At 33.8% G+C, this 17,580-nt stretch overlaps 1 protein-coding gene across 1 annotated transcript; it reads right to left on the bottom strand.

Moving 5' to 3' along the window:
• Positions 1–22: 22 nt before the first annotated feature.
• LOC140050035 (uncharacterized) lies at positions 23–7,360 on the bottom strand. The gene is made up of 5 exons (XM_072095041.1): positions 7,080–7,360; positions 3,516–4,080; positions 3,144–3,306; positions 2,534–2,718; positions 23–1,837 (listed from the first exon to the last, which is right to left on the bottom strand). Exons 2-5 carry the CDS (start codon positions 4,062–4,064, stop codon positions 1,595–1,597), a joined length of 1,140 nt encoding a protein of 379 aa, XP_071951142.1. The 5' UTR covers positions 4,065–4,080; positions 7,080–7,360; the 3' UTR covers positions 23–1,594.
• Between the last annotated feature and the right edge of the window lie 10,220 nt (positions 7,361–17,580).

Here is a 17,580-nt window from a genome sequence, read left to right as displayed (position 1 = left end):
ATAAAGCAAGTACAACACGCAGTAAAGTTTCTATTTGTGTATTTATTTAAAATAAATAAACGCTTCTTTGTTCAAAGAAACATCTCCTCTTACTTACAATCAATATACATTATAAACAATTGTTGAATACATTTTTTTTTTGCATATATGGTACCGGTACACCATTATACATTGGAATGTTCTATTTGTTAACAGGAATGTAAAATAGGCAAGCGAGTATAATGTGCTCCCCATGGATCCAGGAAAAAAAGTTTATATGAGAGTTGATGCATTGCGGGCCGCTTAATATAACATTCTAACCTTTTGTGGAATACTGTACAAATTATTTACACAAATACGAGTCATGCAGTGCTTAATAATAGGGATAGCGGTACTGTAATATACAACGCTATCGGAGTCCTATCGGGTAACAATATGAATACATTTAACTGACAGAATTTGAGGTGGTACTATATTTCCTGGTCGTCCTAATGAATAACATATAACATTAGTATATTTAATTGTATTAGTATACCAGCTTTGTAGCCTACATTGTAATCTAAACCAGGGAGATCATTTACTTGATTATGCCTGCGATAATAATATTATTTTCTTAGCTTTTTGTTTGTTTGAATAAGACCTTGTAAATGAAACTTCGATTACAAGTTCACTGGGTAAAACAAATTAACTTAACCGTTATCTGGTCCTATCATTTTATTGATTCAAGTCCCAAATTGTAAATTGATAAATACGATAACGTCATCATGATAATGATAAAAGATAATCCCATAATTATATAAAATGTTTTAGTGCTGTGTTCCGATTAATTGGATAATCAATCAATACTCAAAACTCCATAATCGTTTGGAAGTTTGAATAGGCCTACTCCTACATGAGTCAAAGCAAGGAGATAATGGAGATTAACTGGAAAAATCGGATAATTATTAGGTAATTTGATAAATTTAGTAGTTCCTTGTGTGGGTTTTTACATCGCGACTATAGTTTTTTAGAAAGTCGAGAAGTTTAATAGGGCAAACATTTGAATTACAATTTGGTTTCGCATATTTGACCCTGAACAAGCCTCCTATACAATAAGGATACAAAAGACTGTTTTCTATACTTTTAAATCAGGATATGGTATGTGAATAAAAACAGCGTTGTGTTTTTAATTCCCTTGGAACGGTATGACACAAAATATTGTATTGAACATTTTAGCCATGCGTGTCATTTTAATGTGACATTATGTGGAATGAACGAAGTAGAATAGGCCGCGCCTATGTTAGTTTGTCAGAATAGTAGATGGATTTTCACCAAATACGTAATACGTATTAATGTATACTGTATATATTTTCCCATAACCACCCCACCCGACCATAATCCGATGCTTGAAATGTTTATTTCGGATTCATGAATTCATGAAACACAGTTAGGCCTACTGTTTTGTTCATATACCTCGTAAGGTAAATGAGTGTAATGTTCTCCGCGCGCAATGTTTATACCCCCAGTTGTACGCTCTAGATTTCAGTTATGAAAGTGCGTTGTACAATAATTATTCGCAAATACTATAACACAGCTGCACGTTTGTGATTCCACATTTTGTCCACTCTTAACTTCTTCATTCAGTGGTTGTGTGTGGCTTGGTTGTTGGCAGTTCTGGTGAAGACTCCTGTAATCCATACACGCCAAAAAATGATAGTTCTGGGTCCATATTGACTTGATAGTCGTCGCTTGAGACCCGTACGCAAATTCTATCCCCCTTTTTAAGTTCGAATACTCCACCGTGGTACTTGCTTGTGTACTCTCGAAATGGAACGGCACTCTTCATGATCGGTTCACCATTCACGCAGGTCTCATGGAGCTGCAGAGAGAAATGAATGCATGTCAAGAAACTTTGAAATCATCAAAAGACGAAAGAGTTGATTGTCTACATTGGAGGAGGTTGACATTAAATAATAAGTAAGAGTGCCGTGACGCTTAAACCACAATGAGCAAATAATTCGAAAAGAAGACAATGTAGTAGTACGTACGGATAATTTACGTCCAGAACCGAAGATGGTGCCCCTATTTGATATGTTTTGTTATTTTTCTAGACACTAATGTTTCCTAGTTAGAATGTTTTGTGGTGGTTTTCTTATTATAATGTATGTTGGTGGATTATTCAATTCGACAATCGCGGGGAAAAGAAGGCTTTCCGATCTAACCTATTTTTAAAGTATCGTTTTAATAGTTGGTGTATAACCTTGACTTTTTATAAACGTTCAAAACTTTTGGAAACTATCACTGTTTACAAGTCGTTTCTAGCGTGACGAACTATACTGACCCCTGGCAATATATAAAGTGTTTTGTAAAATGCAGTTGAGCTAATCTTTGTACTGTACTGTCAGTTAACAAACAATGAGTCCTGTAAATAAAACGATTACAATAATCTGATTCGAAATGACTAAAGTAAGTTTCTGTTGTTGTTGGGCCTCTGTATGTTTTCTAATGCTCATTTTAGAGTGGTAAAATTGGCCTTTTTATTAGCATTGATGGATACATTTTATGACCAACTCACCATGGCATCGTGAGCAGAAGGCTGTGTTTTGTTCACTGGTTCATTTTGATTAATGTCTGACTCTTGATAAAAGTATATTTGACTGTATACAAAGTAGACGCCTGTGTTTTCTATCGTTATGCGTCCTCTGTGGTACGAAATGCGTTCTGATAGCTGCGGCTTGTCCTTCCAACTGGTTATATAGTCTTTAAAAAGGAAGAATAATAATTAGATATAATATTAATGATAGTTATAATAAACTATTTTTAATTATAATAATTGGATGAGGTTTGAGGTTAATAAACGTAGCTGTAGGCCTAAACAAAGTACATGAGTATTATATCAGTAGACCTACTTTTTCTACAAGATTGACAGTTTCTATTATGATTGTATTATTATCAATAGGTACCTAGTAGCAAGGTACCTGGATAAATTGTGAACGTGACTCCAGAGACACAAAGTTTAAAAAGGTTAAGTAGACTGTACAGATTACCGGTCTAGCTATTTATAGATTTCCAAAGCGGAAGATATTTTTCTGTACCCATTGGACCTTAGCCAATACATTTCAGGTAGGTCCATGCAGACAATAAACCCCTGGGTTTTTATGACGATTTTAGTAATAATCCGTTACTTTTCATTTTATTATTTCCGGGTCCAGTGCTTGCTATTCCGTTCACATGGGCAAACGCTGTGCTCTTCTTGAATTCGATAGGCTTGTGTGGGACGTTAAGCACAGGCTTAGTAGGACTGTCATCATTATCTGGTAATTTGAAATGTAATCTCTCTTGGACAACCTGGAAACGCAAAAAAAAAATGTTATCCATAGTAATAGGGTTTAAATTCATCTTTGGCTGAAGTAATTCGTTTCGTCATTTCCGCTTTGCGCTCGTTGAAATGCAAGGCGATTTCACTTCAGTATTACGACGCCGTAATTAACGGTGTGATTTGGCATCGTTAAACATACAGTATGTTTTAACTATTGAAGTTCAATTGAAAATGTTACCTCTTCAATGATGGTCTTTACTTGCTTACTATCTTTTGTACAACATTGCAAAATGGATGACTTTTCATCCGAAGAATCTCCCTGGTTGATCGCGTCTTCCTGCGTGTTTGGCACGCAGACGCACTCTCTTTTAGCGTCTTCTCCATCATTCGTTGAGGCACGTTGTGAACTGCTTTTTTTCAAAGCTTCTAACTCTGCCTTCATTTCTGTTAATTGTCTTTGTAAATCATTGGTTCTGTCCTCTATTCTATAAAAACAGATAACGCAACCAGCCACCAGAACTATTAACATAATTACACCGATCACAGCTGTTTTAAAGTTCTTCTGTTTGGCAACGTGTGAATCAATGTATACAGGTAGGCCTACGCCTACTTCTACGGGTTCTGATATTCTTCTTACGTAGTTTTGATCTTTAATCAGAAATGGTGTTTGTGACGTTGTTGTACTGGATGAACGTCTATACGAAGGACGCCTTCCATTCGCCCAACCTCCATTTTCAACGAAGACGTCGTCTTGTTCGTAGTGCGTCGGTGTATCTTTAGCTTCCATGATTATGAAATCACATCTGAATGTTAAATAAATAAATGTGTGTTTTTAGCCTACTACTATTAATACTCGTATCCTTCGAAACTTTCTGTTTTTAATATTATTAAAAGTTTTGAATTTAATAAATGATACAAATTGTATGCTTCTTATTGCGTAATTTCTAATAATAAAACCAGTAAAACTTGTTTTTAACGTGTTATTGTTCAATATTTCGACATTGATTATGTCATCATATACTTTCGATACCCTTTGTACTTGCAATGTATAGGCCAGAAATAGTTTGTTTTGTATTATGACATCCATAACGGTTGGGTGACAAATAAACAAGCAGTCTGGAAATCCCCATTTCCCAGGATGAATATACCTAACGACGAATCCAGGCACCGTTGCCACCTGTCGTCCCCGGTCTTTGTTTGGTTAATGTAGTTTATCTTATATTATGTTTTTATTATTACAGTTATTTATTTACCTCCGAGGTATATGTAATCGGTAGCGTGTGTTTGTTTGTTTGTTAGCAGGATTACTCAAAAAGTAATTACAAGATCTTTACCAAAATGAATATACGGATAGATATGTGGTCAAGGACCATTCCATTAAATTTTGGGACCATGGTCCCAATTCTGGACCACTTTTTCGGTATACTGTTCAGACCTGCTAGTGTTAAAAGATAGGACAGAATTTCCCAAAAGCCGGCGAGCAGTCTTAAAGTAACAAATAGAGAACTCGAGAACTACTTGTCCAAAAAACTTCATTTTTGTACAAGAGGCAAGAGGTATAATTTGTGATTTGTAAATTTAAAAGATAATTTGATTTAATGTGCAAGTTTTTTTGATGCGAGTAGTTTAGTAGAAGTTTACGTATCGAAAGGGAGAGATTGAATCTTTAGAGAGGGTTCAACGCCGCATGACCACCAGGGTCTGTATACCTAAATCCTGGGGCACCCTGTCTTATGAGCAGAGACTTGGAGTTCTTGGTCTTCCGTCCTTTGATGGTCGTATAAATTACCTATTGATTTCCTTTGTTTCCAAATGTCTCTATAACAAATATTTTTTTATTTTGTTCAGATTAACCTCAGGCGTGACAATGATCTAAGATTTGTTCACAAGTTTGGTAGGACTGACAATTCTAAATGTTCTACATTTAAGCAGTTTCAACGCTCATGGGATAGGTTGCCTCAGGATCTTAGAAATACGCTCCCGATTAACTTAGGCTTATTTATTAATAAATTAAAATGTTATTTTAAGCAAAATATTTTCTTTTATTCTTTTACAACTATCGGCCATTAATCCACGAAAAATTGAAACTTCATTTGATATCTGTGATATTTAACAGTAATAATAACTATAATAATAATAATAATTATAATGTCTTGGGTAACTTTTGTATAGATATTTTGTACTTTTTAATCTTCACGTTGTTTTTAATGTTGTAATTTTGTATTTTATTGTTGGATGATTATGTTTTGCTGGAGACCCACTTGATAGTTTGATTTAGTTCGCTTTTGGGAATCCTGTCTCTCTCTATTGTTTGTTATTTTGTTGTTATAATTATGTGAGACGAAATAAATGAAATGAAATTAAAAAAACCTATTTCTTTTCAAATTCACTTGTTTGATTTTCGCGTTGCTGTTCTATTGTTAGTCAACTGAAGCTATTGTTAATTGAAAGGCTTGTTACAAAAACCATTACACCAAACTCGCATACACATGCTTGTAGTGAAATTAGCCTAAATCACAAACAGCATTAAGACACAGACAAATATATATATATACGTCATATATATATATATATATATATTTCTTTTTTACCGGAGAAACCTTATGTAGGAGAATTTTACAGTAGGCGGAGGTATGCACTCTCGGAGTGGCTTTCTAGTTTATAATAGGTCTACTGTTAGAGCTAGGAAGCCATTTGTCCCTGAATTTGAATATTCCACTCCCTATCGGAACTGATTGTGACAGTTTTTGTTTCTTACGTATAGTAAAATGTAATCTTTGTGAAATTGGTGTAGAGAACTTGTAATCGTAGGGTGTCCGTATGATGTTAGTCCCCTTATTGGTTATTTCCTATATAGTCTTGTGGCAGGATTATACATTGATTAGTACAATATAAATTAAATACAAAACCAGCATAGAATTATGGTTTTCCACGAACAGTCTTTATTCAATATTAATATAATATGTAATACAGACTGCTTCTCTGGATATAGCACAATAATAACAATTTTAAATTCTACAAAACTCTAATCTATATTACATTGCATTCTTTCTAAATTCTAACTCTGTAATTCTTTTCTCTAAACTCTCTCTTCCGTACTGTGAGACGACTATTGAGAAAAGGAAACATTCTTTGATGATGATTTATTTTAGGATGCGGGTTATTTTATAGGAAAATAAATAAAAAGGGTAGCTAGGGACAAGAAACCACCAGGTACTGGAGGTAGGGAGAAAAAGTTGTTACAGCAACAATAACTACAGAGAGCGAAAAGAACAGACATTTTTATTTAATATTAAAGTAAAAAAGAAGGATAGGCCATGTAACAGAAGATTGAAGAGATTATAGAAGGAAGAATCGAAGGGAGTAAACATATTAATATTTACTAAATGACTGAAGGAAAAGAAATTACAACATGGAACAAGAGCTTATGACAAAACAAATGGAGAGACATTGTTATTAAACCTGCCAAGAGATAGAGAACAGAAAAATAACAAATAATTAAAAGTAAGAAAATACATTAATTAAAAACAACCACGACTACAAATCTTTTTTGTTTTTTCTCACAATAACATAAACAAAATATATTTTCAGTGTATGTCTTAAATTAGGAAAAGTATAGTCTGACTTGATGACCATCACAAAGAAATCACCTTGGGTATCCTTAATTTAATTAATTGTTTTATTTTAAGCTATGGTGGTTATACAGTATTGTAATTAAATTTGCTTAATATTTATTTATTATATCCCAAAGATGTTCTTGTATTTCTCAAATAAAAAAAAATGTTTAGACCTAGGATCCTACCTGTTATGATCACCAAGAATTGATCGCAGCAATAAGGCTAACGCAACGGTTTTACGAAAGCGTTTTGAATTTGATCCTTTGATTTATGAATGTCCATAGAATTTAGCAGTTATTCGATGATATGTGCACCAACATCTGTATTTACAAGATGATCTGTGCACATATACACAACCTGCGTCCACACAGTGATGATATGCGCACACCTGAAGGCTGCGCGTACATAAAGTGATTCACAATTCACACACTTCCGTTAAACGTGGAACACAGAGCACAATAAACCGAACTCTAACCGTCGCCTTCTATTCAATCAAGTGTTGTGTTTGTTGTGGGAACAAAGAGAGATATAAAATTGAGGGCGGAATTATTCTCTACCATAGGAACTTTATTGAAATGTTAAGACTGATCCGAGTTTGAGCAGATCCAACTTCCAAAACCTTTCACCAATTAGAAAAATGTTACTTGAAGAAAAGTCAATAATGGCAATTTGACTACATGTAGATTAGAAATTATAATGGAACTTTTTTTATATACATTTGGCCATTGAACCCAGTACAGCAGTATAAATAATAACAATAAAATAAATGTATGTGTGCGTTAAATAATGCTTTCTATTTTTATAAGCAATGGACTTAGCAAGGTTAAAATAATATGTGTTTTCCTTTTTTACTTGACATTGATAAAATAAATGTTTCAACAGTATGCGCCTAGTGAGTAAAAAGATGGAAGTAATTGTAATTGTTTTCTTAAAATGATATATAAAGAACAAAAAATGAAACTCGTTTTCTACTAAATTATTGTTACAAACTTTACAAATCCTTTTTAAATTAGGAAGGTCTAAATCTTACACTGATGGATGTATTGTTATCATCTGATTTATATCGATTGCATAGTAGAGATAAAAGAGTTTTCCTTCTTACAACTAATTCACATATATTAAATTATCATGTATTTGATCGTTAAAGTGGTATTCTGTCGAAACTTGTTGTCAAGTAGAAAAGCAACATTACTTTATAGTCCGTTGATTATTGATAACCATGACAACTTATTTCATTTATCACAAACAAATAACAGTAATTCGACAAATAAAAACTAAATCAAATTAGTGTAACCATTAACAATGATCTAGTTCATTAAATCAAATTATATAATAATAGGGACATAGTTTAGTAGCTGATGTAATTTGTCAGTTTGTGAGATTGTGACACAAGTAGTCGATCGAATGTCGGTCCAAATCGTTGGCGGATTGTCTAAAGAATGGTATTGAAGCATTCTAATCTTAGGTTGTACATCTACAGGGTCGTTCCTTCTTGGATCATTTGGCATACACACGCCTTGATATGTAACAAAGTACATTACAGTCGTTATAGACGAATGTTTGAATTGTTGCTGTTGCTTTGGAAAAATGGAAAATTGTTTTAATGGCTCAGACGAGTGGGAAGAATCATGGGAGAAATCATCAGCACTGAAGATAGATATTTTAACATTTTTTCTAGGTGTACTTTCTTTCACTTTGAATGCAATGGTGGTGATGTTGTTCATGACAAATAAGACTTTGAGGAAATCAAAGAACATTTTTACTTGCTTGTTAGCCGTTGTCGACGCAACTGGAAGCGTGTTCATACTTCTTGCTATTACACTCCAAATTGAAGATGAGCGCATTGATACGTTCTTTTTTTGTTTTACCGATGGGTTACTTCACTCGTCTTCTTTGGTAATAGCTGCTATTGGCATCGACCGTTCAATTGCTCTTATATGGGCACCTATGAGGTACTATGTGGTTGTCACTACTAGACGTTACATGATAGCAAGTGCCTTCATCGTGATAGTACCGTCTATATTTCGCGTTTTACTCACTACCGTATTCGACTGGACTACGGCACTTGCTGCATGCTGTATCATGGTTATCCTAACAGAAATATTCACCACATTGTTGTATATCAACATATATAAACAACTTAAGAAACATCGGGTCAATGTAGGTACAATATCATCAAACGAAATCAATGATTTCAGACAAGTATTAAAGACATTCAGTACAATAGTATTTGTATTTATTATAACAATGGGTACGAGTTCAGTGGCTTACCTCGTGACGTATTTTGCAAACTGTTCTAAAATACCAACAATAATTCTAATGATCGATGAGATGGCATATGTGCTGATGCTTTTGAATTCCCTTGCAAATCCTGTAATTTATTGGATACATTTATCCGAATTTCGAAAATCTTTGAAAAACCAATTTTTTAAGAAAGTAATGTGTTGTAAGACCAACGACAGACGAATTCAACCTGTTTCATAAAATATATGACTAGTCGTTTTATACGTTACTCGTGTTTAAAATAATTACTTGATTGTAATTTGGAACTTATTTTAGGACGTAGACGCAACGCAAAGACGTAGACGCAACGCAAACGAGCAATGACAAGTTCGAATAATCCATCGCTTGTGATTGGTAAAATGACTTACGTTGTGCTTACGTCTTTGCGTTGCGTTCTAGGCTTTAGGCCTCCCATCGTGTCAATCCCCACTGATCAATACTACGCACGCGTGTCTAAGGCGATTGCAACAAGAACTCATAATATGCATCAAGACAATTTACGAATAATTAATACGTTGTCCATGTCAACAATGTAATACGATGTGAATTACTAATTGACCAATCCATCAACTCCAATCAAATGAAAATGACATGAAATTAAGGTTGGAGATGTCAACAGAATGAAGTATTTATACGAACCTTTCAAATTACCATGTTCGTTAATCTCAGCAGAATCAGCGTTCTACATTGTGCTGTGGATCCCACAAAGGAAATGATCTGTATTAATTAAGTAATAACTTAAGAAGGTATTTCAGTAAAGTCAAATGACTTAGGTACATCTGACAGACTGCAACATCACCATTTTACCGGTTCATGAGAAGTTGGATATTCTGTAGGCCTACTATTGTCACGAAATAACTATTGACAGTTCTAAAACTATCGTACTTTTAGTGTTGTGTTGAAACTAACAAAATGGAAAGTTGCAACAGCAATCATACTGAATTTTGGGATAGAATGAGTATTTCTGATAAAAAGGCGATAATGATTGTTATATCAATTATTTGTCCAATTTCGTTTTTAGCAAATCTACTTGTTATAATGTTATTCTTTACCAACAAGCGATTACGAAGAACAAAAACAATATTTATTGGTTTATTAGCTGTAATAGATGCATGCTCTAGCATATCGATGTTGCCGACGTCAGCATGTATAATATATTTACCGTCTAAAGTAATGTTACATGCAGTATTAAGTTCGATAACTGAGGGATTGTTATTGTCTTCTACGCTAGCCATCAGTGCTATCGCCGTAGATCGTTCGATCGCGCTCATTTGGGCACCTTTAAAGTACCACGTGATCTCAACAACGCGTCGTTATCTTTTTGCGTGTGTTCTCATTGTTGTGATGCCAGTAATCTATATAAGCATACTCAACGTCAAAAACCAAAATGACTTAACAATATTATTTTTACATACTATTATGATATTTATAGTAATAATAATAACGGTAATGTTATACGTAAATATATACAAAGGGCTTCAGCAGCAACGTTCGAGTCAGCCGATAACTGCGAATGACATTGCAGAATTTAAAAAGATACTAAAAACATTCAGCATCATATTAGGTATTTTTATAATATCTTGGGGACCAATCGTGGCTCTTGGTGCTGCAGTGTATTTCATAGACTGTTCAGAGTTTTCTAGAATATTATCTTTAATTACACTTTCATGTTATGTATTCACTGTTACAAATTCGATTGCAAATCCTTTTCTTTACTGGCTTCATCTTTCAGATTTCAGGAAAGCATTACGTCACACTTTTTACAAAATTGTACCATTGTTTAATAGATAATGATATTAAAAAATATGTATTTATTTATTTAAGATCCAACAGTGTATAAAAAAAAACACCAATACAGGATCGCCATTAAATATACATGTGATTTACATAAAAAAGAACAAGGAAAACAAACAGGTTCATGTAATTATTACAAATGACATTAAAGACAGAAGTATTACAACTAAAAATATCGATATAAGGAAACATTTGAACTAAATTATTATATAAATGAATAAATGAGCAACCCGACAAAAAATACCGTTTTACATACGTTGACACGAGAAAACTGTAACAAATAATACGAAGTTTACGCACATGGACACGAATATGAAATTGAGAGACAAATTTACAATCAAACTTTTAAATTAAAAAGAAAAAACGGTTGGTGTGCGTCTAGTACTTTGCAATAATTTACTAGTGTTAGGCGAACCGGCTGATGGGCCGAGGAACTGTGGCATGTATTTGGGATATTGAGTTGACAGTAGATAACAGAACAGAATTGGGTTTACGTTTGTCATTCATCCAGGTGAAGCATGGAGGGGTCTTTCAAAGCTCCGGCACGGTTCCGGTTCCGTTCCGTCGCCGGCAAATCACGATGCTCCACGGGGCTCCTGTCTATCGATATGCGCGTAGCAAAACGACACATTGACGTTGTTGATTTGCCGGCGCGCCGGATTGGAACCGCGCCGAAACAGATGAAAGGTAAATTACATTTAGTGATTTATCTTATGTCAATTGGGTTAATGTGGAATTAAGTATGATGTCATACATATTTTGTCATGTCATACATATTGATTATTTCTTATATCAAATAAAGCATCACAGGTACCATCTTTATTATTGAATAATTGTTATTGTAATAAGCATGTACCATCTTTATTATTCAATAATTGTTATTGTAATAAGATGCCTGAGACAGTATCATTTTCGTTTTGTAAGTGTTATAGTATTGATTTTAATATTTGATTTCAAAATTATGAGTGACATGTCACTCTAATTTCAAAATCTCCCAGCGCGTGTACACTACTGAAAAAGTGCTTTGAAGATAAAGAGGAACAAATATATTATATTCAAATTTATATATATATTAAAAAATAGAAGGCGAAACTGAAAATGGATTGCAATTATACTAGTTCGTACGAAGCTTATTCAGGTTTTTTCTACAATATCTTCATGCCAGTGATTCTTTCCGTACTGTGTACTTTGTCATTTTTAGCAAACACTTTGGTTGTGATACTCATTTTTTTTAACAGGCGTTTGCAGGAAGTGCGACATGTTTTTATAGGTCTACTTGCGATTTTAGACACATTAATTAGCATATTTATGGTTCCTAACTTCTTGACGATGATCTATTACACGACTGTATTACCATTGATGTACTTATGTGATGTTATGATGCTAGCGTCTATCGTAACAATTTCGGCAATTGCTGTTGATTGTTCAATAGCCCTTGTATGGGCACCTTTAAAGTATGGTTCTATTGCCACAACCCGACGCTATATCATTACGTGTTGTTTGATTGTAATATTGTCATTCGTATTCATGGCTGTAGTATATGTATCAGATAATGACCTTAAAGCACTCCTTGTTATATTCAGCATTACTTCGTTTTCACTAATTTTTATCACAGTATATTTATACGTAAATATCTACAGAAAACTTCGACATCAACGTTCAAACATACAGTCTTTTTCAAACGATATCGACGAATTCAACCGTCTTTTCAAAGCATTTTGTATAATTATAGGAGTATTTGTCCTAACATGGTTACCATTTACGGCTGTTTCAGCGCTATACGCTTTTCTTGATTGTGAATCACAAACAAAAATGCTAAGTTTCAGTTTTGGCATAACTTATGTGGGTATGGTTATAAACTCGCTCGTGAATCCGGTTATTTATTGGTTCCATCTTTCAGACTTTCGAAAAGCGTTTAATGACCAGATTCGCAATATTGGTATCTGTCAACGAGGAAATAAACGAATTGTACCGTTTGTAAAATAGTTACTATAGTAATTGGTAATTCACAGTTTCTTTAATTTAATAAATTATGTCTTGTTAGATAGATTTAAAGGGCATTTTGTGGACTATTATTAAAATGAAATTAGCTTAATGACCTCACACGCGTAAATAAGCTATGTCGTTTTTATCAGGATTTAAACGCGCTTTTAAATTGTTCTCTAATGTGTTGCCATAGGAGCCTCATATATGATGCAATTGATGCAAACCTGAAAAAATAGGTAGGGCCTAGATAATTTACAGATATTGATTTTGATAACCCACAAATCGGTCAGAATCTGATAAAAAAATGTAGGATTGCGTGCAAGTAAGGTTGCAGATGTAAGCAGAATGTATTTACGAACCTTTCAAATTACCATGTTCGTTAATCTCAGCAGAATCATCGTTCTACTTTGTGCCGTGGATCCCAGAAAGGAAATGATCTGTATTAATTAAGTAATAACTTAAGAAAGTATTTCAGTAAAATCAAATGACTTAGGTACATCTGACAGACTGCAACATCACCATTTTACCGGTTCATGAGAAGTTGGATATTCTGTAGGCCTACTATTGTCACGAAATAACTATTGACAGTTCTAAAACGTGTAGTATCGTACTTTTAGTTTTGTGTTGAAACTAACAAAATGGAAACTTGCAACAATTGTTTGTTGAAAGATGCATAGCGTGCATATCTGAGACAGTACAGAGTGTCCGTGGATTGTAAGTTGTACGTATTGATTTTAATATCAGACATGTCACTCATAATTTAAACATGATCCTCGGTTTAAAAAATGAATTTGATGAAAACGCCTGGATCTTTATAACTTAATGTAATATCTCTCCGGCGAGCACACAACTCAACAAGTGCTTGGAAGATAAAGAGGAACTTTTTACAACTGTAGATTCAAAAATAGAAGGCGAAACTGAAAATGGATTGCAATTATACTAGTTCGTACGAAGCTTATTCAGGTTTTTTGTACACTATCTTCACATCAGTGATTCTTTCCGTACTGTGTACTTTGTCATTTTTAGCAAACACTTTGGTTGTGATACTCATTTTTTTAAACAGGCGTTTGCAAAAACTGCGACATGTTTTTATAGGTCTACTGGCGATTTTAGACGCTTTAATTAGCATATTTATGGTTCCTAACTTCTTTACGATGATCTATTACACGACTGTATTACCATTGGTGTACTTATGTGATGTTATGATGCTAGCCTCTATAGTAACAATTTCGGCAATTGCTGTTGATCGTTCTATAGCCCTTGTATGGGCACCTTTAAAGTACGGTTCTATTGCCACAACCCGACGCTATATCATTACGTGTTGTTTGATTGTAATATTGTCATTCGTATTCATGGCTGTAGTATATGTATCAGATAATGACCTTAAAGCACTCCCTGTTATATTCAGCATTACTTCGTTTTCACTAATTTTTACCACAGTATATTTATACGTAAATATCTACAGAAAACTTCGACATCAACGTTCAAACATACAGTCTTTTTCAAACGATATCGACGAATTCAACCGTCTTTTCAAAGCATTTTGTATAATTATAGGAGTATTTGTCCTAACATGGTTACCATTTACGGCTGTTTCAGTGCTATACGCTTTTCTTGATTGTGAATCACAAACAAAAATGCTAAGTTTCAGTTTTGGCATAACTTATGTGGGTATGGTTATAAACTCGCTCGTGAATCCGGTTATTTATTGGTTCCATCTTTCAGACTTTCGAAAAGCGTTTAATGACCAGATTCGCAATATTGGTATATGTCAACGAGGAAATAAACGAATTGTACCGTTTGTAAAATAGTTACTATAGTAATTGGTAATTCACTTTTTCTTTAATTTAATAAATTATGTCTTGTTAGATAGATTTAAAGGGCATTTTGTGGACTATTATTAAAATGAAGTTAGCTTAATGACGTGACACGCGTAAATAAGCCGTGTCGTTTTTATCAGGATTTAAACGCGCTTTTAAATTGTTCTCTAATGTGTTGCCATAGGAACCTCATATATGATGGAATTGGTGAAAACCTGAAATAATAGGTAGGGCCTAGATAATTTACAGATATTGATTTTGATGACCCACAAATCGGTCAGAGTTTGCAAAAAAGAATACGATTTCGTGCAAGTAAGTTTAGAGATGTAAACAGAATGTATTTACGAACCTTTCAAATTACCGTGGTGTTCGTTAAGCTCAGCAGAATCATCGTTCTACATTGTGCTGTGGATCCCACAAGGAAATGATCTGTATTAATTAAGTAATAATTTAAGAAAGTATTTCAGTAAAGTCAAATGACTTAGGTACATCTGACAGACTGCAACATCACCATTTTACCGGTTCATGAGAAGTTGGATATTCTGTAGACCTACTATTGTGACGAAATAACTATTGACAGTTCTAAAACGTGTAGTATCGTACTTTTAGTGTTGTGTTGAAACTAACAAAATGGAAACTTGCAACAATTGTTTGTTGAAAGATGCATAGCGTGCATATCTGAGACAGTACAGAGTGTCCGTGGATTGTAAGTTGTACGTATTGATTTTAATATCCGACATGTCACTCATAATTTAAACATAATCCTCAGTTTAAAAAAATGAATTTGATGAAAACGTCTGGATCTGTATAACTTAATGTAATATCTCTCCGGCGGCGAGCACACAACTGAACAAGTGCTTGGAAGATAAAGAGAAACTTTTTACAACTGTATATTCAAAAACAGAAAGCGAAACTGAAAATGGATTGCAGTAATACTAGTTCGTTCGAAGCTTATTCAAGTTTTTTTTACACTATCTTCATACCAGTGATTCTTTCCGTACTGTGTACTTTGTCATTTTTAGCAAACACTTTGGTTGTGATACTCATTTTTTTAAACAGGCGTTTGCAAAAAGTGCGACATGTTTTTATAGGTCTACTGGCGATTTTAGACGCTTTAATGAGCATATTTATGGTTCCTAACTTCTTTACGATGGGCTATTACACGAATGTATCATTATCATTGATGTGCCTATGTGATGCTATAATGCTAGCGTCTATAGTAACAATTTCGGCAATTGCTGTTGATCGTTCAATAGCCCTTGTATGGGCACCTTTAAAGTATGGTTCTATTGCCACAACCCGACGCTATATCATTACGTGTTGTTTGATTGTAATATTGTCGTTCGGAACCATGATTTTTGCGTATCTCTTAAACCTTAAATCACTTATTTTTATACTCCTTATTACTTCATTTTCACCAATATTTATCACAATATATTTATATGTAAATATCTACAGAAAACTTCGACATCAACGTTCAAACATACAGTCTTTTTCAAACGATATCGACGAATTCAACCGTCTTTTCAAAGCATTTTGTATAATTATAGGAGTATTTGTCCTAACATGGTTACCATTTACGGCTGTTTCAGTGCTGTACAAAATACTTGATTGGGAATCAAATACAACAATACTGCATTTCAGTTTTAGCATAACTTATGTGGGTATGGTTATAAACTCGCTAGTGAATCCGGTTATATATTGGTTTCATCTTTCAGACTTTCGAAAAGCGTTTAATGACCAGATTCGCAATATTGGTATCTGTCAACGAGGAAATCAACGAATTGTACCGTTTGAAGAATAGTGACTATAATTGGTAATTGAATGTTTCTTTTTAATTTAATAACTTTTGTCAACGAGAAACAATTTCTTTTTTGAAAAGTATTTTGTTGACTAATTTAAATTAACTTAGGCCTATAGATCAATGACTTCACATTTAAGCCGTGTCGTTTTTATCAGGATTTGAACGCGCATGCTTTTAATTTGTTTTCTTTAACTATTATGATGAAATTTCAAAACCTGAAATAATAGGTAATGGCCTAGATTATTTACAGATATTGATTTCAATTGATAAACCACAAGTCGGTAAGGATATTAAAACATTAGTACTTTTGAGCAAGTTTGTTTATATGGGTTCATTTGATACATCAAAGAAAGTGTCTAAGAAATTGAGTACCATAATAAACTAATCGCTTGTCAGTCCTCATTATAATATTGACATCAATCAAATTTCAAAAATATAATATTCCTCTATAATATTGATTTCTTGACAAACAGTTCAATCATTTTCATTAATAACTAATTGTATCGAATTCGTGTCCAATAAAAGTGACGTACATAATGATTGACGTTATGAATAAATTGGAAGAATTAGAATTGCTTCTATGTAAACATTCGTAGTATTGATATTGGCTCAAAATACGGAGCTCGAAAAACAGTTATTTAAAAGATCAATGTAGATGTAGCCTGGGCTGGGCAATTATCGTTACAACATTAGCTGTTGACCGTTTCTACATTAGCTGGTGTTGATTTTGCATTTACTACATAAGCTTTTGGAGGTTTTACTACATTAGCGATGGTGGATTGTTCTACATTAGCGGTTGTTTCGACATTAGCTGGGGTTTTCTACATTAGCGGTTGTTTCGACGATATTAGCTGGCGTTTTCTACATTAGCGGTTGTTTCGACATTAGCTGGCGTTTTCTACATTAGCGGTTGTTTCGTCGATATTAGCTGGCGTTTTCTACATTAGCGGTTGTTTCGACTTAGCTGGCGTTTTCTAAATCAGCGGTTGTTTCGTCGAT

The sequence above is a fragment of the Antedon mediterranea genome, chromosome 5 (assembly GCF_964355755.1).
Source record: "Antedon mediterranea chromosome 5, ecAntMedi1.1, whole genome shotgun sequence".
Lineage (NCBI taxonomy): Eukaryota > Metazoa > Echinodermata > Crinoidea > Comatulida > Antedonidae > Antedon > Antedon mediterranea.
The sequence above is the reverse complement of the archived record's forward strand: the minus strand, read 5'-3'. Positions and strand labels throughout refer to the sequence as shown.

What these genes read in the sequence shown, in the direction of transcription:
- LOC140050035 (XM_072095041.1), bottom strand. Translation starts at nt 4,064, where the DNA reads ATGGAAGCTAAAGATACACCGACGCACTACGAACAAGACGACGTCTTC. An exon ending in CGGAAATAATAAAATGAAAA is followed by an intron (nt 2,719 to 3,143) that starts GTAACGGATTAT and finishes TCCTTTTTAAAG; the next exon opens with ACTATATAACCAGTTGGAAG. An exon ending in CTTCTGCTCACGATGCCATG is followed by an intron (nt 1,838 to 2,533) that starts GTGAGTTGGTCA and finishes TTCTCTCTGCAG; the next exon opens with CTCCATGAGACCTGCGTGAA.